The sequence below is a fragment of the Canis lupus genome, chromosome 7 (genome assembly GCF_011100685.1).
Source record: "Canis lupus familiaris isolate Mischka breed German Shepherd chromosome 7, alternate assembly UU_Cfam_GSD_1.0, whole genome shotgun sequence".
Classification (NCBI taxonomy): domain Eukaryota; kingdom Metazoa; phylum Chordata; class Mammalia; order Carnivora; family Canidae; genus Canis; species Canis lupus.
Window position 1 is genome coordinate 76488990 of NC_049228.1, and position 22524 is coordinate 76511513.

General features: G+C 40.6%; 1 protein-coding gene across 2 annotated transcripts; it reads left to right on the plus strand.

The window, feature by feature from the left end:
* The first annotated feature begins 841 nt into the window (after positions 1–841).
* Positions 842–22423, plus strand: NAPG (NSF attachment protein gamma). Of its 2 annotated transcripts, none has more exons than XM_038543884.1 (12): positions 842–1028; positions 4229–4296; positions 6876–6960; positions 7921–7938; positions 8654–8684; positions 10260–10369; positions 10483–10549; positions 10838–10908; positions 16331–16409; positions 18202–18281; positions 18839–18968; positions 19926–20164. In XM_038543884.1, the coding sequence occupies exons 1-12, from the start codon at positions 973–975 to the stop codon at positions 20016–20018; spliced, it is 888 nt and encodes a 295-aa protein (XP_038399812.1). In that variant the 5' UTR covers positions 842–972; the 3' UTR covers positions 20019–20164. The 2 variants fall into 2 exon arrangements, with proteins under 2 accessions (XP_038399812.1, XP_038399811.1); XM_038543883.1 differs by having other exon boundaries at positions 861–1028; positions 20000–22423.
* The last annotated feature ends 101 nt before the right edge of the window (positions 22424–22524 follow it).

A 22524-nucleotide genomic window follows, 5' to 3' on the forward strand; every position in this document is an offset into this window, starting at 1 on the left:
TTCTCCAGCCACACTTACTTGCCTAAGAGCAGTTCCAGGGTAGGTGGAGAGTTGGGGGTTCTCCAGACAGGGAGGGCCGAGGAGGCCCAGCTATCACAAGTGCGGCTAATAGGAGGGAACACGGGATCTAGGCCGGGTAAAGGGGGACGTGGGAAGAAGAGCAGAAGGACAGGAAACCGCAGAGCCTTCTGCTGAAGGCGAGGGGTTCCCGGCGCCAGGCAGGGTGGGCTGGAGTGGACACAGGGGAGGGCGCACGGGGCCTGGCGATCCGTAAGCTGCGGCTGCGGCTGCGGCTGCGGCTGCGGCTGCGACCCCGGGAGCGGGCGGCTGGGAGGCTGCACGGGCCCCGCGGGCATCGGGATCTCCGTGATGGTCCATCGGGCCAAGCTTGTACTTGTGCCCGAGCCCCGCCAATGTCCCTGAACCCTTCCTTCCGAGCGCGGACCGCAGTTAGTGTCGCCCGGTGACTGCTGCACAGTCCAGGGCACCGACGGTCTGTTTTGTGCAGGGGGCGCTCCTCGGCAGGGTGAGGACGCTCCCAGCTATGGAGCGAGTCATCGATTCTACACCGGCGTGTTCGCACCAGCGGGAAGGCACGGCTCCACCACGGCGGGTCTTCTCTGCCCGCTGTACTCCCTGCTGATTTCCCGGCGCTTGGAGCGGTTCCTGGCACCTAGTAGGTGCTCAGTAAATGTTCCTTGAACCAACGCAGGAACGAGCCAACCGCCTTCAGCGCCCACTGCGCCTGCGCTACACGCCCTGGGAGCGGGCGAACCCTGACGCTCCGCGCCTGCGCTGTTTGGGCCGGCGCGGCCCCGAGACCCGCTCCCCAGGCTGCTGCGCCGCCTTAGGTTTGAGCCCTCCAGGCCCCTGTAGCAGCTGGGCCGCGGGGCCGTTCCCGGCTTGCACTGCGGCGTTCCCACGCCTCCTCAGCCGGGCTCTCGCCTTTCACGTCAGGGCCCGACCTCGGAGATGGCGGCTCAGAAGATAAACGAAGGGCTGGAGCACCTCGCCAAGGCAGAGAAATAGTGAGTGAGAGACACGGGTGGGTCCGTGGCCCACGCCGGCCCCGCGCGGGAGTTGGAGGGGGCGCGTGGAGAGCGAGCGCGGAGGGCGGCGGCTCCGCGGGGCTGCGGCCGGGGGTCCGGGGCGGGGCCGGCTGCCCCTCCGGAAGCGGACTCAGCGCCTGCCGGAAGTCGTCCCGGCTCCCCTCTGGGCTCCCCTCTGGGCTCCCTTCTGCGGGGCCGGATGCTCCGCCGCTCGCTCTGGGTGTTCCCTTGAGGAGACCGCGCTGCGCCTCGCAGTTTGGCAGCATCCCGGGGCTCTACTTCCTAGATGCCCGCAGCACCTGTCCTCCCTCACGCTGACGACCAGAACGGACTCCCCGGGGCAGAAATCGCCTTGTTGAGAACCAGCGCTCTGAAAGCCTCTCGCGTGCGGAGGGGGCTGCGGAGGGGGCTGCGGCTGTGGCTGATAATCCGCGGGGGTCCCTTGTCGCGTCCCAGGGGTTCGCGCTCCCCTACTGATTGCGTGTGTTCTCCCAGCTTCTGCCACGGCCACGCTGTAGGCACCCGGCAGATAGGCGGGACTGAGCTGAGGCCGCCCAGCTCTCCGCACTCCCCTCCTCAGTGTCATTGCTGCGACGAAGTCGTGTCTGGTAATTGTAGAAAACGAAACCTCTACATGGAGTCGAGTACAGAATCTCACTTTACAGAAGAGGAGGAGAGGCCTGGAGAAGCCTTATGATGACTTGTCCAGGGCTGCACCGTTGAAAGATGGCAGCGCCAGCTCTTTTTCTTCTTCTTCTTTTTTTTTTTTTTATGTATTTATGATAGTCACAGAGAGAGAGAGAGAGAGGCAGAGACACAGGCAGAGGGAGAAGCAGGCTCCATGCACCGGGAGCCCGACATGGGATTCGATCCCGGGTCTCCAGGATCGCGCCCTGGGCCAAAGGCAGGCGCTAAACCGCTGCGCCACCCAGGGATCCCTTGAACGATGGAAAAATTGTTCCATTGTTCCAAAAACTGTTCCAATTGTCAAGTCTATAGTTACTGTGTTACTACTTCCTCCCTGTGACTGTGTTCTACTCCCTTTTTTGCAGGAGATGCCCCCAGCAATCTTACTTTCTCCCCTCTCCCTCTCCCTCTCCCCCTTTTCTTCTTTCTTTCTTTCTTTCTTTCTTTCTTTCTTTCTTTCTTTCTTTCTTTCTTTCTTTCTTTCTTTCTTTTTCTTTTCTTTTCTTTCTTTCTTTCTTTTCTTTCTTTTCTTTCTTTTCTTTCTTTTCTTTCTTTTCTTTTTCTCTGGGAGCAAACCCAAAAGTATCATTAAAATAGTGCGTTTGATAAAGACCATAATAAAGCGGTCTCAGCTTTGCTTTGGTAGCACAGGAGGAGGAGTTTATTCTATCTGGAAAATTTCAGGAAGATTTCCCAAAGGTGATTTCTAAGCAGGTCCTGGAAAATTAAAAAAAAAAAAAATTTTTTTAAGATTTTATTTATTCATGAGAGACAGAGGCAGAGACACAGAGGTTGAAGCAGGCTCCCTGCTGGGAACCCGATATGGGACTGTATCCCAGGACCCTGGGATCACGCCCTGAGCCAAAGGCAGATGCTCAACCATTGAGCCACTCAGTCCCGGAAAATAATTTTTTTTTTAAACAGAAGGAAAATCCCACGAGAATCTGTATAGGATTTAGTATGTGCATAGGCTTGAAAATATGCCAGGGGAATAAAGTAGAGTAGTTGCAGTGCCAGGGAATGAGCTTGAGCAGAGAAGTTGGGGCCAGACTGAATGGGCTGCCCCTCTGATGGTCCTGAATGTTAGCTTCTCTGGGGATCGTGTAACCAATAGGACCTGGCAAAAGAAATGTGGAGATTGGGGAGGGGAGAGAAAAGTGAGAATTTTGTCACATTCAGGCAGTGTATATCTGACCCAGCCATTGGAGCTATTGAAGTAACCAAAAGAGGTTCTTTATTCAGGAGTTTAGAATTCACAGGCAAGCATACAAGTCATCAGAGAGTAGAAATAAGATAGTAAATGCTAGAACAGAGGTATGCAGTTGTTTCAGGGGGTGTACAAAGTAAGGAAAAATTAATATCCTCAAGGTGGGGTGAGTGGAAGAGGAGGGAGGGCAGGCAAGAAAGGTGACTTTCCATGACTGGTTAGTAGACTCATGATGAGGGCCTGAATTAAAGTAACAACACAAGAGGCAGCATTGGACGGTATCCGTCAAAAAGAGGGGGTAAGCTTTACTTACTTGACTGGATATAGAGGGGAAAGCTTGACTCTTAGGTTTCTAAAAAAGAAAATATTGAAAGGGCAGGTCAGGTAAAGACTCAAAACTGATGGCTCTTTGTTTCGGCGTATGAGAAACCAGTAGCGATCCTGTTGTTTTCATAACATCCCAGTCTTTCCAGTTATCTTTCCTGGCTAATTCTCAACCTGTTTTGCTGACTCCCTGTGTTGTTGCTCTGAATATTTGTATTCTGTAGGCTTTCTGCTCACTTTCTAGATCTCCCTGGTGGATTTTAACTGGGCCCTTTGTGTGGTATGTGCCAGTGGCTCCTTAGTTAATACCTCTAGCCTCTCCTGAGCTTCAGCCTCATGAATCCAACTGCTTGCTTGATGCTGCGCTTCAGAGGGTCTCAAGTTTTGATGCACCTTGGGGCTTGTTATACTCTGATTGCTGCTGCCACCCCAAAGTTTCTGGTTCTGTAGGACTGGAGTTTACATTTCTAGCACATTTCTTAGTAATGCTGGTCTGGGGACCATGTGCTGAGAACTTCTGCTGTACTTGGATATTATACAGACATTTTATTTTTTTTTCAAGATTTTATTTATTCATTCATGAGAGACACAGAGAGAGGGAGAGAGGCAGAGACACAGGCAGAGGGGCAGAGGGCTCCATGCAGGGAGCCCGACATCGGACTCGATCCCCGGTCTCCAGGATCCCACCCTGAGCTGAAGGCAGACGCTTAACTGCTGAGCCACCCAGGTGTCCCTTATGCAGACATTTTAAAAGAAGAAAACCGCATCTGTGATAGTGAGAGGGAAAATAGGTTGATTTTAATTGTAAATAAATTTGGGAAGAAGTGGGCAAGATGGGGATTTTGTACCTCGTGGGTTTTTTGTTTGTTTTGTTTTTAAGTCACCTACAAAGCCATTAAAGCAGGATTCTGACTTCTAAATGTGGTTGCTAACTTCTGTTAAATGTGTCTTTTCATTTTAGCCTGAAAACTGGTTTTTTAAAATGGAAACCAGATTATGACAGTGCTGCTTCTGAATATGGAAAAGCAGGTATGTATAATGATAGCCCTTTGACTCCAATATCTAGTCTTAACGTAGGCTGAAAACTTCATCTTGGCAAAAATACTTACACTTAATGCTTTCTATGAGAATTTAATAGTCAAAAAAACCAAACCTGCCCAGGCCCTTGCTTTTTTCACACTTGTTATTTTCAGATGTGTTGGGGGCTGAGAGACCCAGTGACCTGCAGCTCTCTTCTGACAGCAGAGATGGGTAGGGTTGGCAGTACGTAGCTTCAAGCTTTTTGCCTTGTTCATATATATATATATATATATATATATATATATATATATATTTTTTTTTTTTTTTTAAGATTTATTTATTTATTCATGATAGACACACAGAGAGAGAGAGGCAGAGACACAGGCAGAGGGAGGAGCAGGCTCCATGCAGGGAGCCTGATGCGGGACTCAATCCCGGGACTCCAGGATCGCGCCCTGGGCCAAAGGCAGGCGCCAAACCGCTGAGCCACCCAGGGATCCCCTTTGTTCATATATTCTTGAACTTCAATCAGTTGCCCACTATTTCCAGGAGTTTTTGCCATATCTCTCTATTATACTTCTATAATGGAATAAAGATTTTTCTTTGTTAACTTTTATTTTTTAATTTAGCCATATTCTAGGCAGATCTACAGATCCTGTGTCTGTTTGGCACATGTTTTTTTTAAGAACCACACTTTTGGTATAATGCTGATAAATGTGAAGTATTAAGCTATATGACTATTTGAATAAATATTATCTGTATATTAGATAAAAATGATCTGCAACATGCAACAGAGAGGAACCTTACTAAAAATTTACCATTTAATTATGTAATGACAGCTTTTAGCATATCCACAATTTTTTTGGATACAAAGCATAATGCCCTTTTTGAAGTACTCTAAACACATTTGCAGTTGTGTTTCAGCCATAGCCCAGATCACGTTTGTTAGCCAAACTTAGAGACCACCTACATAATGTGCTTTTCATAGACTTTTAGTTTTAGCATATCATCAAAGAATAGTAGAGAAATTGGGTAAATAGAAACTTGGGTAAATGAGTCTTTAGCACTTTTATTTAAATCCTGACTATTCTCTCTGTTGGATGATGTAAATTATTTGTCCTATTTAAAAGGAAAATTATTAAAAGCTCAAATTTCATATGGATTCTATGGACACCTAGTACAAGAACACTTTTGTAACTAGAAGGCACAACATTTTGCAAATTTCTTGAGGGAAATTTATCACAGGTTGGTTTTTATAAGCATCCGAGACCATGAACTGCCTTCACAAATACACATTCAGATCATATTTTCCCATTAAATCATCCTTTATTTTCTTTAAGGGGTTATACAAAATATATTTAATCAATAGAATACATTTTTTTAAAAAGCAAAATGTGTAAGTCCAGGGGTGAAAATAGTTCAGTAATTTATTTTGAACATTTTATTAAAGATGAGTGGATAAAGAAGATGTGGTTTATGTATACAATGGAATATTACTCAGCTATTAGAAATGGCAAATACCCACCATTTGCTTCAACGTGGATGGAACTGGAGGGTATTATGCTGAGTGAAGTAAGTCAGTCGGAGAAGGACAAACATGTTCTCATTCATGTGGGGAATATAAATAATAGTGAAAGGGAATAGAAGGGAAGGGAGAAGAAATGTGTGGGAAATATCAGAAAGGGAGACAGAACGTAAAGACTGCTAACTCTGGGAAACGAACTAGGGGTGGTAGAAGGGGAGGAGGGCGGGGGGTGGGGATGAATGGGTGACGGGCACTGGGGGTTATTCTGTATGTTGGTAAATTGAACACCAATAAAAAATAAATTAAAAAAAAAGAGAGAATTTTAACAGTTTGATTTTAACAATTTTTTTTTTTTTTTTTTTTTTTTACAGTATCCTTTTTTTTTTTACTTGTTTGTAAACAAGTTTTCCAAAATCTGTAAGATTCTAGTTTTAGGGCCACTCCGTGTTTTGCTCTGATGATGACACTTTTACAACAGTGGAGATGTCATTTTCACAGAAACCTACTAAACAGTGTAAAAGCTTTATTTGAAAGAAATGCATTATTAATGTTTTAGGCATTTATTTAAAGATTATGCCAAAAGGAAGGCATATCGGTCTTCTGTTTCTAAATAATTTGAAAGGTTGAATAAGCTGTAACTAAAGCACTGCTTTTAGTAGTAAATGTAAAATTGGCAAAGTAAGATCCTGTCTTTTGTGACAGGACCTGTTGTTTGGGAGTATTGGTTGACTGATGCAGTCTTGGTTTCTCAAAGCTTAGGTGCTGCTGTAGAAAGACTTGGTTTTGAGCAGAAATGGCACTGATTTATTGCTAGTAGTCTATAATTTAACAAAACGAAACAAAGCTACACATTTTTGAAAGTACTGCCAAGTTATTGGTAATCAAAAAAAATTGTAAGAAAATTCCTGAGAAAAAAGTAGTGTTGTATAAAACTTATGTATTTGATTAAAATAAGGATATTTTCTCATGCTTCCCACATGATGCAGATTTTGGTAATGATTCGTTTGAAGTTTTTTAAAATAATGGATTGGAAAGTCTTTTTGTTGTTGTTGTTCTATTTCAGCTGTTGCTTTTAAAAATGCCAAACAATTTGAGCAAGCAAAAGATGCCTGCCTGAGAGAAGCTGTTGCCCATGAGAATAATAGGGCGTATCTTTTTCAACCCTTTTCAACCTTCACAAGGAAATTCAACAATGTGATACTTTGGACAGAAACTTATTATTTTCTTTTGTTAGAAGTTTCCTACATGTGTACTACAATGGTATTAATTTAGAAAATGATTAGAAAAAAAAAAAAGAAAATGATTAGAAAAATTCTGCATTTTTAGACTCTGAAAGAGTAGACCGAGACTTTTAATCATAAGGTTCATAGTTTCGCAGAGCTGTATTTGAGAGTATATGCTGTTGTTTGCGTGATGCCAGTTTTCTTTGGGTTGAAGTGAAGGAAATGTGCAGGTGCTGAAGAATGAAACAGTAGCACAGGTATTAGAAGTGTATAAGCTGTTTGTAAAAAAAAAAATGTTTTTTTAAAGATTTTATTTATTTATTCATGAGAGGCACAGAGAGAGGCAGAGACACAGGCAGAGGGAGAAGCAGTCTCCATGCAGGGAGCCCAATGGGGTACTTGATCCTGGGACTCTGGGATCACGCTCTGAGCTGAAGGCAGAGACTCAACCGCTGAGCCACCCAGGCATCTCAGTTCTATAAATATTTTTAAAACTAAGTCTTTCTTAGGTATTTGAAAAAAGATTTTTAAGTAGTTTAAAACAAAAAAATTTTGCTGAAATATTTTAAAACTTACTAAGTAAAAAATGTCCATTTTATCTCATTTTCAAATTACAGTTGTAATAATTTTGCATTTCAGTGATAGTTTTCAGATTAATGCGCGGTGGAAATAGCTTAAGAATCTATGTGGTGTTTTGTTAGTGTTTTGTGAATTATGTAACTGTAAGAGACATCAACAGACATAAGATGATTGCCTCATCTGTTTATAAGATTTGTCTTTTGGAGCCAACTGGGGCAAGTGACATTGTTCTTTTAAATAGTAGATCTTTAAAAACTGTTGACTCGTTTTTTTTTCCTTAATTTCAACTTTGTTACATCCATTCAGTCTTTTTCATGCTGCCAAGTAAGTAAATATTTTCCATGTTTTCATGTTATCTGGAGATTATATTTTAAATGTTTTTCCATAGGTCAGTAAATTTTTCCTAAGTTATAAATCCATAAATAGTGAATTATTTGTATTGACTTAAATAAAATAATCCTTTCCATTTGTTTCAGTCTTTACCTGACCCTTAGAAACTAAGTCACTCCTAATTAGATATACAGAGTTTACATTCAAATCACCGTATATTTTTAAGACCATTTTCTTCAATAGCCTATGAAAAAGCAAGTTAGAATCCCCCCCCCTTCTTGATAGTTAATAGTACTTGTGGAGAGAAACAGTCTTTCTACTGTTTTTTTAGAGAGTACTTGTTTCAAAACTTGGATTTAGGTTTGTCAGATAATAAGTCCTTTAACCTTTCTGAGTTTTACTTAATTTTGCATCTACCAAATAAAATCCCTTTAATTCAGATGTCTCTTATTTCCAAGGCATTATTGCCCACAAAAATAAAAAAGAAATGTGTTATTAAAAGCCTAAAGCAATATATAGTGCAATATATAGTGTCTCTTATTTCCAAGGCATTATTGCCCACAAAAATAAAAAAGAAATGTGTTATTAAAAGCCTAAAGCAATATATAGTCAGTTTTAATTGACATAGCTTCTCATATCTGTGGTAGAAAGTTTTCTCTCCCCCATATGTCCTTAAGATCTCATCTGAAAAATTGTATTCTCTTTGCAGAGCTTATGAGCAAGCTGGCATGATGTTAAAGGTCAGTAATGTGCCACAACTGTCTTGTAGGTAAAATGAATTAACTACAAGGTGTTATTAAAGTAGATTCACATGGAAGTGAAAAACTCTCCTAGCTCTAAGGCCAGAGGTGCTAAGATTTCTTATCCCAAGTATTGCTAATTGAACCCAAGGATACATTGTATGCACCTTAAGATAGAGAGTATTAAAGGTGAAATTTAAAAGAATATATTGGCAGGAACTGGGAACAACAAATTTCTAAGCTTTGCAACCAGGAGAGTGTTGCTAGACAAGAGCTAGATGAGAGACTCCCCTACTTCTGAGAACTTGACATTTAATGTAAAATTTACACTGGGTGGTTTCATATCCTGTTTGCTCCACAGAAGCCATAGGGTGACTGAGGCACACAAACCACTGACAATAGGCATATTTTCATTTTCTTCTTAATGATTTTGCTGGGCTACAAAAACATGGGGAAGAATATAAATAGTGTAACTTCTAAGAAGGCAGCCCATCCTTTTTTACTTTGTAACTAAATAATAAAAAAGTCACATGCAGAAGTCAGTAGGAATGAGACTAGCAAGTTTTATATCCTAAAGAATTTGTCAACTTAGGTGCTGAATAGGCAGACTAAAAACAACCCTTGAATTGTCAGTGTGGAGCCTCCTTTAAGATGGTAACCTTATGTAGATAATACCTGTAAACTTTATGTCTAGCTTTTCAGTGATTTTTCTTCCCTTTTTTTTTTTTTTTTTTTTTTTTTTTTTTTCCAAGTGAAATTTTATTTAGGATTCTTTCAGTTTCTTCCCTTTTTTAAGAAGAGTTTTGATTTGGAGATAATAGATATATAAGGACCACAGGATGCTGATACCTATGATTTCATAGTAAGAAACAGAGTTAATGTGCTGGTGGCACTCCTCATGAAAGGGGGCTGCAAGCTCAGATGAGCTCAGGATCTGGGCAGTGACTGGGGTGCAGAAGGCAGGCCCTGGTGTGGGCGGCAGCGAGGAGTATGGAGAAATGCAGCCACCACCAAGAGGCACCATGCTTCCAGGACAGCTGCTGCTCAGCCCCAACCTATCATTGCCTTGTGGGAATGCCAGCCTGCTGATGCCGCAGCTTGTGATCTTTTTCTTAAATTTGGAAGCTGTAGAATAGTTGTGAAAGGATCTAACTGGAAACTACTAAAGCAAGATGCAGTTGGAAATGAGGTATGGCCCTTGAGCTGCCAGTTCACAGCCTTTGGCATAAGCTTCATAGATAGAAGGGACTCAGTAAATGTGCAAAGAATTATAAATCTTAGAAAACATTTAAGAGCAAATGTTTTGGTTTCTACCATTTGTAGAGTTTTTCTGAAACTCAAAAGTGGTGAGGAGCTCTGTGTAGAAATTCACTGAATACCTTTTTTAGTTTGCCTGAATGAAGCTTGATGGGGAAGAGTAACCATGTGAAGGCGTTTCATCCTAAATGTATTTGTTGTTATATAACATTTTGAATCATTTATCTTCATGAAATAGGAATAAAATGAATTTCAGATTGTTAATTCTGCATTTAAGTTGATGCATTTACTGATCCATACTGTATCCTTTGCCTGAAGGAGATGCAGAAACTGCCTGAGGCTGTTCAGCTGATTGAGAAAGCCAGCATGATGTACCTAGAAAATGGCACCCCGGACACAGCAGCCATGGCATTGGAGCGAGCTGGAAAGTGAGTGTTGGCACAGGTTTCTGCATAGAAGCCATTGGCTGTTTGTCTTAATAAAATCCTTTGGAAAACAAGTTTTCTCTTTTTCATATAAGTCCAATTTTCTTGTCATATAGGCTTATCGAAAATGTAGATCCAGAAAAGGCTGTACAATTATATCAACAGACAGCTAATGTGTTTGAAGTAAGTTTGAATTTGATTTTTTTCGTTTAAGTATACTTAGAATGTTTAGATTCATAACATGTAGGAAAATAGAGAAATGCAGTGACTGCTTTTGAAAATTTATCTGTGCTCACAATTGAACTGTGTTTTTTTTTATATTAATAAAATGGATTAGCAGCTTTGGTACTTTTCCCCCCTGCCCACTTTGATGGAGTGCTATTACTTGTCTTTCAAATAATTATTGGGAGGAAAAAAAGATTCCTAGGGTAAAGCAGCCAATAAATAGTCTCTTTTCTTTGATTCCTTCAGAATGAGGAACGCTTACGACAGGCAGTTGAATTACTAGGAAAAGCTTCCAGGCTGCTGGTACGAGGCCGCAGGTGAGATTTCCAGAACTGTGTTCTTGTCAACCTTTAGTCCACATGTGGAACTGCTAAGGAACTTGGAGAATTGCTTGGTAAGGTTTTTGGTGTAAGCCACAGGCACACTAGGCTGCCTAGCAGAAAGAGTGGTGTAAGAGGGAACATTGAATTAAGTATCAACAGAATTGCCGTTTTTCTAAATATGACGCCAAAATGTATCATAAATTATGTTTTTATTGATTAAAACCTGGCTCAGCAGCATGAGAAAGCAGTGTTCTTGATATGTTATTTGGTTGGGTTATAATGTGTTTTTCTTGATACGTATCTACATAGGCATAAATAACAAGGTACCCAAAGTGCTCACCCATGCAAATCGACAGGTTCTTGACAGTTAAATAGTGTCATTGAATAGGAAATTTGGCATTTGTTTTTTCATCCTTTAAACATACGACTCAAGGCATAAATAATAGTTGGACCCCAACAAACTTAGAATTCTACTGGATTTTCCTTTGTTTTTTACTTTACCTTAATTTAAGCTTAGTAAACATCTTGTCATTAATAAAATTCTGTTTGCCAAAATGTTGTTTAGTAGTATTTAAGGTAAAAATGCTTAGAAAACTATAGGTCAAAAAAAAAAAAAGAAAAAGAAAACTATAGGTCTGAAGATAGATCTTTTCATTAAAATTTGCCCATAGTTCCCCAGTGACAGAAAATTTGCCCCTAGTTCCCCCGGGTTATATTTTGGGAAGGAACCAAAAAACAAATGATTAAAGAGTCTATTGACTCCTTTCTGAGATGGAATTAAGTGCTTTCTTCATGAAGACTACAGATCTGAAATATAATTCAAGCAAGTTTAAAGTAGCATCAGAATAAATTACTATAGAATAATAACTCTTGTGTGTTGTTATTTAGATGGACTATTTTATAGGACCTTCTTTCATTGATTAGGTTTTTTGTTGGTCTAAACTGAATAGTATATTAATTTTGTTTTTAAAGACTTCATTCATGAGAGAGACATAGAGAAAGGCAGAGACATAGGCAGAGGGGAGAAGCAGGCTTCCTGCAGGGAGCCGATGTGGGACTCAATCCCAGGACCTCGGGATCACACCCTGAGCCAAAGAAAGATGCTCAACCTCTGAGCTACCCGGGCATTACTTAATTTTGTTTTTAGGACTTTTGTATTAAACCATGAGACAAAATTTAATTTATACGTCAGCCTTAGGTCATTACCTTTATTCATCTTAATTCTCCTGGCCTCCTAGAAATCCAAACCACTAGAATACTAACTCTGGCAATTCTCAACTTCAAATGATGGTATAGTAAGTTTAGACTAGTCCCTGAAAAGGTTTCTTATAGTAACAGCTGTTTGTGGTGATGGTCCTAGGTGTTGTAGAAGAGCCGAACTGTAAGACAGTACCTAAATTCTGACCCTTTGAGCAGGTCCTCATACTTGTAGAAACAGAGAATGGTGCCCTGGGCTCTACCCATTATAGGGCAGTCAGGGACATTGTGGCATACTTTTACCTCTTTTTCTCATCCACTCCCCTGATGTTCTTCCCCCAAGGCCTCCAGTGCCTTCTTAGGGCTCAAGTCCCATAGACCACTGAAAGTCTAAGAAGCAAAGTTGGAAGTAGGGCAGAAAGTAAGCTCCACTCTGTGTAGATGTGGGCCCTCCTTCAGCTTCCCTAGGATCTTTCTGCTTTCACATCTGCTCCCCTTCTGTTTTCCAGACTGAGATTATCTAAAGCTAGGTTCCAGGAGAGTAGCAAAGGGGTGGGGTGGGGGGGCCAGAACCTCCTCAGGAGGGCTGCTGAGCAGCATTTTCCAGCTACGTATGCATGTTCCTCTGGAAAGCTCCACCATGGAGTGGTAGCCACTATCATTCCCTGAAGGGTCTGGTTGACGTGTGTAGTGAGAACCATTATTTTAGAACAAGTTTTCTTCACAGTTGTAGAAAGTGGTGTGGAGATGCTGGAAAGAGGGACATTTATAAATCTAGGGCAACCAGTACATCTTTTAATTACTTTGTGAATTTGTTTTATTGCTTTTTGCCTTCCTTTTGAGTAAAAATGCATTGAAAAAATGATAGTATTTTACGCAGTGTTTTGAACAAAAATCATGGAAATATTTGTTTAAGTTATAGATTAATATAAAAATTGATTTGAATTTATTCAGGAGTGTTATGGAATTTTATATTTGAAAACAGAGTATGAAAAAATTAAAAGTTAGCTGTCACAATACTGCCATCAGGAATTTCAGAATAGTGCAGAGTAAGAAAAACCTGGAAGATCTATGCTAATAGAAAGATAACTGGGAGAATTTATGTGATATTTGAATATTTTGAATACATATTGGTTATAATCTGAATTGGTGCTACCATTTGTTTAAAAGAACTAGAACAAAAAAAACTAGAACAGTAATTTTATATGTTTATGCAAATAACATCTAATATAGAGTATAGCATGCAATTTTAAATTTTATGCTTATTACATTTAGATAATATGCTTATATTTTTACATTAATGTGATTTTGTAATATTTAATCCTAACTTAACAATAGTTTATATTTTAAGATGGCAAAATTAAATATTTAATATATTTGTATTAGTCCTCTGCTCCTCCCTCTTTTCTGGATAGCCATAATTAGAAGTGAATCAGAGTTAATTTTAGTTGCATCTGTGAGGCCTTAAATCATGGCAGTTGCCAGTATTCCCTCCCTGAAAAGGCCTTTCCAGTTGTTCTGACTTTGCAGGGAAACGTATGATCCTGTGCCTTCCAGAGAAATTCTGAGGCAGCTGAGCTGGTTGGTAACCCTGCCTGGTTGGCTCTCTGAACCAAATCAGGAACGCTTTCCAAAGTTTTGTCATGATTCCTAACAAGGAGGAGAACCCGATTTCTGTATCAGTTAACCACCCTTGCCCCCACCTGACTCCACACTTCCAAGGGTCTCTCTTAGGCTCTTACCAGTTGACTGAGACACTCACTGGACTCTAAACTCAGGGAGGCCTGGGTGTGTGTATGTGGAGTAGGTACCAGTTAAGCATAATCACTAGGTTTTTGTCTTGCATAACTTTGTCCTGTCCGTTGTGATGCCAAGTTATTGGGGTCATGATAATGAATCGTTTGAAAAGTTTTGTAAGTAGTTAAAAATATGTCGTGGACTTCAGGAAGAAGTTGGTGCCAGAGGAGGAGTTCTACATCATGGTGAGGGAGAATGCCATTGAAAGCTGGATTGAGTGAAGTCCTATGACAATTTCTTGTCATATGCACATAATTTTTGTGGCATTTTATTTTATTTTTGAATTTCAGGAAGATAATTTATTCTCTTTCAGCAAAACCAAGTGTATTTTATTTTGTTAGGAGTATTAAGAATTAACTTTGGGTTTCATTTTAACTTATGAATAATTTCCTGATCATTTGAAAACAATTGGCTTTATATATCAATTTCATGGCTTTTTAGCCAAGTAGATCAGTTTTTTTGATTACATATAAATATACAGTATTTCTCTTAGTTGGCTGTTTTGCTAGTTCGCGGTTATTTGCACACAGAAATGCTGTTTTTATGCCAAGGAAGTAAGTCATGTGGGAAGAATGCAGCCTTAATAGTTAAATATGTGAAAAACTTAAAACATTAAGATTCCTACTAGAATGATATAATCTGGATGGTCACCAAATGTTCTGATGTAATGTTTTTTATAAAATAGGATCTGGGATAAGCTCAAAGTCATAATTACAAATGATACAGATATATATAATCCCCCATATTAATTTCCTTTTCTATATGACAAATAGCCACAAACCTAGCAGCTTAAAACAGCACGCACTCACTGTCTCAGAGCTCTGTGGGTTAGAAGTACAGGCCCAGTATAGCTGAGTCCTGTGCTCAGAATCTCACTAGGCTAGAATCAGGTGCCCCATATGGCTGCGATCTCATTCCAGGCCTACAGGTTGTCGGCAGGATTCCTTTCCCTGCAGCTGTAGGATGCATACCCATGTTTTCTTGTCAGCTGTTGGCTAGAGTCAGTTCTCCGACTTACAGGTGCCTGTAGTTCCTTGGCATGTACCCTCTGGATGGTTTACAAGATGGTATAGTTAGCTGCTGCTTCAAAGTTAGTAAGAGTACGTCTCTTGACTTTCAACCTCTGACCTTTCAAGAGCTCATATGATTAGGTCAGGCTCATCTGGACAATCTTTTCTGCATCAAAGTCAGTTGATTAGTATCCTTACAGGAGTGAGTTCCATCATATTCAGAGGTTGTGCCCACATTCAAGGGGAAACCGTACAAGGAGTGTATATGAGGAGAAAAGGTCTTGGGGAATAATCTTACAGTTCTGCTACCATGCCCAACATATAAACTGGCTTTGTTCCCAAAATTTAGCAAATTGATCTTTGGAAATTCAGAATGCATTTCTCCAATGAATCTTACTGTATGAAGTAAGGTGTGAGGGCGCAGCCCACAAAAATTCAGTTTAATTCACATGAGTTAAATCAAGCCATAGTGTGCGCATACATGTGTGTGTGCACATGCATGGAGATCTTTTTAAAAGATAATTGTTAACATACAAAAAAGTGTAGTGTAATGTTTTTATATTTTAATTTGGGCTATGAAATAGCTCTTTCCCACTGCATCCTAATAGTGCAGACTGCTTGCCATTTTCACTTTCGGGGTGAGGGAGATGGGCAAGGTATGTACACTTCCTTTAGACATAGGTTAGATGCCAGGAAGAGAGTCTCAGGACAGGGGCATGATAAGCTTGTAAAAGCAGTAAGGAGCTGCTTAGGGTGTGCTGGGATTGAGGCTGTGGCATGGGAAGGGAGAGGACCTTGGAGGATTGGTGAAATGGTATTCAAGATGCTTTCTTCTTCATCTTGCCGTCTGAGTAGGATGGAAGAAAAGGAGAATGGGTGACAGTTCTTTGAAACAGGTGAATGTCAAGGATGAAAGGTGGCAGGAAGGATGTTTTCTGTGGCCCACTGAGGCAGCAGTGGAGAGTGGCAGTGAGGATGGAGTGGGGAAGGAATTTTCCAGCAGGCAGTGCCTTCTGGGATGTCTAGATGGCTTTAGAGGAAGGAAAGAACTCTGGGATGATTAAATTGGGAGTTGTCTAATACTTTTCACAAAACTTCTCAGAGCAGTTTATTGAATTGGATTGATGCTCATTAATGGATGATCTTTACCAGACTTAAACTACTCTATTTGAAATAACCTATCCTTAAGTTCTGCTTTTTGTCTGTCTGCTTAATGCACGAACAGGTGAACAGTTTAAAAGATAAGCCAGACACATGTGCAGAGCTCATGGAAATTGGGTTGTGGAGCAGTTGCTAAAAATGCCTGAAGCCTTCTTACTTTTGCTAAAATCTGTAATACCAAACACAACAGTGATCTCTGCTTTAGATCATTTAGAGCTGTCTTATTTGACATTTCTTTGTTTTGTCGTTAGGTTTGATGAGGCAGCACTTTCTATTCAGAAAGAAAAAAATATTTATAAGGAGATTGAAAATTACCCAACTTGTTATAAGGTATGTTTTGAAAGTGTTTATTTTTGGCTTTACATTGGTTAATTTTTCATATTGGTGCAACTATATAAGACTAGATTCCTTGGATATTTTAAAAAATAATTTTGCCCAAGATGGAGTAAGCCCACTATAGTCTATCTTTCCTGCTGATTACAACAAAAACTTCTGGACAAAATTAAAAAACTTCTGGACTGTGAAAAATAATAGCAGGAGGAGGGAGCACTTAGAGAAGCAGCCAGTAAGGGAGTGGGTTGCCAGCATTTTCCCTGTTTCTCTTGCACCTTGCCTGAGAGAAGCCCTCAGTCATGGAGCTGGGCAGCAGAAGTTCCACCAGCTAAAATGCCCAAGGAATCCATCTAGCCAAAGTTTCTAACTGGAGAGATGGGGAAAAGCAGCCCCATTTTTTTCCTCTTGTTTTTCTCTTGGCTTTACTCTGAAGGTAAGCTTTAGTCAGGACCAGAGCAGCGGCTGTGATGGTGGTGCAGGCAGATAAAACACCCCAAGAGGCTTATTAGTCTCTGTTCAGAGGAGCTAGGACGATGAGCTAAGAGCAAGGAGAAAAGCCCAGGAAAGAGGAAAAGGGAATCCCCTGAGTGTGGGTGTGAGCAAGTGCCCACACGAGTCCTGGGTTTAGTCTCCAGCTCTGTGTCTGGTGGACAGACGTGGAGCAGCAGAGCATAGGCCTCGAGAGCTATAGTAAGATTTGGTCACCAACCAGGACTCGCAGCACCTGGCAAGGCTCTTGTGTGGGGCTGAGCTGCAGCAGTGGGGCAGGGGCACTGAAGACTATAGTTGCTGCCCACTAAGTGCAGACAGAACAGGCATCCAAGCCCGACTGCTGGGTGACCTGTTGGAAATCTCACTCTCCTGAGAATTATAGGATAGTCTGTGTAGCAAAGCACCACAGTGTCCAGGATATAGTCTCAAAGCACTCAACATTAGGAAGTCAGGAAAATAGGACCAGTTCCCAAGAGAAGACAACCAGGGAAACCCAGAGATGTCGCCCAGCTGAGGGAATTACCAGGTCATGACTGCAAAGTAGCTATTTTAACTATTCCATGGGATATAAAGGTAAATAGATGAATGGACAAAAGGATTGTGTTTTTGTTTTATTTTAGATTGAAACTAAAATCGAATTTTGGAACTTAAAAAAGCAAATGTCTACAGTAAAATACTGGATTAAAGTTAATCTGATGATGGAGATGTTAAAAAGATTCAGCAAATTTAAGGATAGATCAATAAAAGCCGTCTGAAAAAGAAAAAAGATTGAAAAACACATTATGAAGAGCTGTTTGCCAATAAGATCTTATTAGTCACATCTTCGGTCTTGCTAATGCCTTTGTGGCTTATAAATAGTATTGTTCCTATCATCTAAAGTTTTTTTCATTCATTAACCATTTTCCTAGTATTTCTTTAAGAATTCCAAAGTGTTGTGGCATCATGGGTCCCACTTCAAGATTTCCCTTTTCAAGATTAAACCTGTATAGATATTTAAGAGACATTTTCTTTACAGTGTATGGTGGTCGTGTTCTAAGTTGTGTTATTCAGTGTGATCCTCAGACCACCTGGGCTTGCCTTGGACCCCCTAACTCAGCCTTCACGTAACAGAACCCTGAGTAGTTTGAGATGTACCATGGCAGGGCATTTTCCCTCACGTGTCCCGTGGAAGTTACTAAGAATTTATAAATCTCTGTAGGCAAACCAGGACTGTAAAGTTCAATTCTAGACGTCAAGAAATTGACTTTACTAACAAGTTCGGTGTAACTTTGGACCATAATCACCTCTTTTGTTTTAGAAAACAATTGCTCAAGTCTTAGTTCACCTCCACAGAAACGACTACGTGGCTGCAGAGAGGTGTGTCAGGGAGAGCTACAGGTAAGACGCTGGCAGCCCTGTCTTGCAGTGTAGAATTTCTATTTCCCGATGGGAGATCACTGTTTAGACAGCTGTTCTTGGCCAGGAAGCTATTTTTGGTGTTGTAAAAAATTTCATAGTGAAAAAAAATTTTGTAGTGGTAGGTAGACTTACCTGCCAATTCAGCAGTATTTTTTTTTTTTTTTTTTTTTTACAAGTTGTGATCTTTCATGTTTTCCTCCTGGGGATTTCATGGGAGTGAATGACCGGAATGATTTTGTTCCATTTGTCTTCTGAGACAACAACAAAAAGAGTAAAGAAATGTTCTCAGATTGCATGTTACGGGAAGATCATTTCCTGTTGGAGGTAGTTACAGTGAGTGGTCTCAATCTGCGCATGTGTTTGCAAGCCACCCATTTCCCTTGCTCTTCTTGGGCCTGTGCGCTGTGGGATGTCTAGAGTATTCCAGGCCTCTTTCCACCTGTTAACAAAAATGTCTCCAGATATTGCCAAACATCTGGGAGGGGGGCAGAACCCCCTGAGGGCAGGTGGAGGGGTGTGACTCGTGCTTGCTGTAGCATTCCAGGGTTCAGTGGGAGTGAAGACTGTGCTGCCCTGGAACAGCTTCTTGAAGGCTATGACCAACAAGACCAAGACCAAGTATCTGATGTGTGCAACTCGCCACTTTTCAAGTACATGGACAATGATGTAAGTGGCCTTTATTTCTTTTTTCTTGAAAGGTAGAGGTAGAGATTATTTCTCTCCTATGGGCTTGTGAGATTTCCCCCTCTATTTTATACCTCCAGCCACTGCTTACGGAGGAATGTGGCATTGGCACTGAATTTCACTGTATTCTTAGACTGTTTAGATGTCAACCATGTGGGTTTACAGCCTTTTATCTAGCCATCTGATGATGTTGAGTATGTACACTTTTTAATTCGGCTCCATTTCTTGGCCTTTTCTACCACCTTTTGACCTCTGTAAGTTGCTTAGTTTAAGTTTCTTTTAGGCTTCACTTTCTGAAAGAGGCTCATCAGGTAGTGGCCTTTGTAATTTGATACACTTCTCGGAAGCCTACTTCTTTGACAGCTGGTTATGTGATGCTGGTTACTAATGAACTCTGTGAGCCTCCATTAACTCATCCGTAAGAAGGGAGCAGCTGGTCCTTGTCTTGCCAGCCTGTCTTGCAGAATAGATTGGTCTGCATGTGAGAAATGGCCTCACACAGTGCTGTATACAGAACGTGAGCTGTGACTGTGGCTTTCCCTTTTTAGTAGATTTCTGAGCCCAGTTCATTTGATTTGGTATCAGATCAGCTTGAGACCTTTCTTTTTGGTAATGATGTGGATAGAGGACTCCATTTTTTTCCCTAGGTCAAGTCTTATATAGGCTTTTATAAGTTTATTAAGACTTTGTCCCTAGCTTAACTCTTCATTTACTCAACAGATCTTTATTTTGTAGGTACTGCAAGTATTAACTGAGTGTGTCCCAATTATCTCAAATTCCTAAGTGTGGCATATAACTGATGACCAGTTGTATACCTGTCATGTCACGGTCATGAGCCATCTGATGGCAGTGCACTGTTGAATTTTTTGTGGTGGTTTTTACATTTTACTGGTAGTATTGGTTTTCCTGAGGTAGAAAATTAAGATCTCTCTCTTATAGATAGCTACAGTTGACACATGGCATATTGAGATTCCTGTTGTCCAGCTTCTGAGAACATGCTTTGTCATTGACAGTATGCTAAGCTGGGCCTGAGTTTGGTGGTTCCCGGAGGGGGAATCAAGAAGAAACCTGCGGCGCCACAGGCTAAATCTGAAGGTGCCACCGCCCCCACTGCTGAGGAAGACGAAGATGAGTATGCAGGAGGCCTGTGCTAGGATCTTGCTGTGCTGCAGAAAGGAAGAACAAAATCCTGACATGCCATTCATGGACTTGGACCTTGTCTGAGGGGATCCAGATTTCATTGCAGTCATGGCTTTGAAAATGCTACTAGATTCATGTTTAGTCATCATTTCCCTAAGTCACCCATCATACCCACTACCTGAAAACACTTTTTTTTCTTTCCATAGCAGCCTTTCTAAGACACCATAGGAATTAATAGAAAAAAATGTACTATCACATTTTAACACAGTTGATTTTTAATTTGCAAGCTACAAACTGTGTTCTAAACAAAAGGGACAATAGGCATAGAAATTCTTTTCTGTTGGGCTTTTGTGATTTATTGTTAGAGAATTTCCCTTTCGTTTTATTTAATAATTGCTGCTAAAAGTGAAGTTTACTGAGTTAAAGTAGTATTTCAAACTTTTGACAAGTTTATCCCCAGTGATATTAGATACATTTAAATTATTGAAGATTTCTTCAAATCTTTTCAGAGGCACGATTGGGACAGGATGCTGTTTTGAGCCTTACAATACTGTTTAGCCCAATAAAAGATAGGTTTAAAGTCTTATGTGTACATTGAAAGTTTTTACGGTATATTCAACTCCTTTATGAACTACATTTTTGTACCTAAATAAACACACAGTGACTGTCCCCAAATCCATTTGGTTCTTGACTAAATGGAAACTAATGACTGTTTTTATGCATTCTAAGAGGGGATGTTCCCATCAACCTAGAATATAGACATTTCTTCCCTCCAAAATAATTTCTGATTCATTTACAGTTGCAGCAGGACAGTAACTGGACATGGAAAATGCTGTGTAACATTAACATTTAGCTGAAAGGGAAGAATTGTTTCTGAAGTACTTCTTTTTAGAGGACTGTGCTGCCAATATTTTAGTCCTTGTAGGTACTCCTAAAAGGTTATTTTTGAAGCATTCCTTGTTCACCTGTATGGTTTGGCCCTATCTCCAAATCTGTTAATTGAAGAGAGGTGCCAGTCAGCAGCAGCAGCATGCATTCTGTAGGCACTTGCCACCCAGAGTGGTTTTCTGCTCTGGGAAACCATAGAACAAAGAACAAAATCCTGACATGCCATTCATGGACTTAGACCTTGTCTGAGGGTATCAAGATTTTATTGCAGTCATGGTTTTGAAAATGCTAATAGAGATTCATGAAGCCATGAATCTCCATGAGCCAGCCTTATATGAGTCCAGTGTGTGTAGTTTGCTGCTCCTGGAGACACCAAGGCTCATTATGATGAGTGGTTTTAGCCATAGTTGTTTCCAAGGGAGGGGAGGGCTTAGCTGGTTGGCAGGTGCACTTAAAAGGGTGGTAGGAGGGTAGAAATCTTTATTGAAGATCTGATTTAAAACTCTAGCAAATTTAATGTTTTGATTCCTCATAGTTCTGCAGGTAGCAGCTCATTTTCAATAATTGTATGGAGGTTAACTTGGGACAGCCTCAGTGAGGCTGCATTTAGAGACATTTGTACTGGATGGTGGTACACTAATACTTCCAAGATCCTGCCATTGCTGTTGTGCCCTTTAAATCCATTCGGAAACTTCAGGAATCTTGTATTAATGGTCATGTGAGTTAAACAGCCATATGTCTAAACAGATTTGGCAGCACTTAAAAAGTATTTTAGACCATTTGTTTACAGACTATATTACTCATTGCAGCCTTGGAAAAGTTCTTAACTTTTACATATTAAAAATGAGGAGTGCTTGATTCAGTGCATTCTGTTTTAGCGGGGTAGCTGACCCTTAACAACATAAAAGGCTCTATTTTAAGTGCAGCCTCTTCCCCCCTCCCTGCCCACATTTAGGAACTAACGTGTAGGACTTGGGGGTATTTCTTTGATGTCAGGGTTGATGTGTGGTGTCCGGGAAAGAGCCCTTGTTTCGTCTTCATGCATTTTATTTTTCCACGTACAGAAGTCTTTATCCTGAGAGTGTGGTCAAAAGCAGGAAACGTGTTTACAACAGGAAAAACATTTCCAGAACTCATGTCATCCCTTTTACCAAAGTGGAAGTCTGCATGAATATGCTCAGAATTGAATACTCAGTGTTATTATATTGTAAGTGAAGTCAATCTAGAAATATATTTAATATATTGAATTTATTTGTACATATGCAGAATATTATGGTATTTGTGTATGGAATCTGTGCTTCCTATTTTTTTTCCAGTTCTTTGATGAGTAAATATTAAATGTATTATTATGGAAATATAGATTATTGCTTCTATGGGAAGATAATTATGAAAATAAAATCTGAAACTGTGTAAGTATGACTATTACTATTACTATTTTGCTTTGCTTATTTCTGTTTTTCCGGGGACACATTCTTAGTTATTTATGTGATTTCAGCTCTGTTCTACAAGG

Coding starts and splice junctions, on each gene's coding strand:
- NAPG (XM_038543883.1), top strand. CDS start 973: ATGGCGGCTCAGAAGATAAACGAAGGGCTGGAGCACCTCGCCAAGGCA. Junction 10,909..16,330: donor CTGCTGGTACGAGGCCGCAG/GTGAGATTTCCA, acceptor TTTTGTCGTTAG/GTTTGATGAGGCAGCACTTT. Junction 18,282..18,838: donor TGTGTCAGGGAGAGCTACAG/GTAAGACGCTGG, acceptor TGCTTGCTGTAG/CATTCCAGGGTTCAGTGGGA.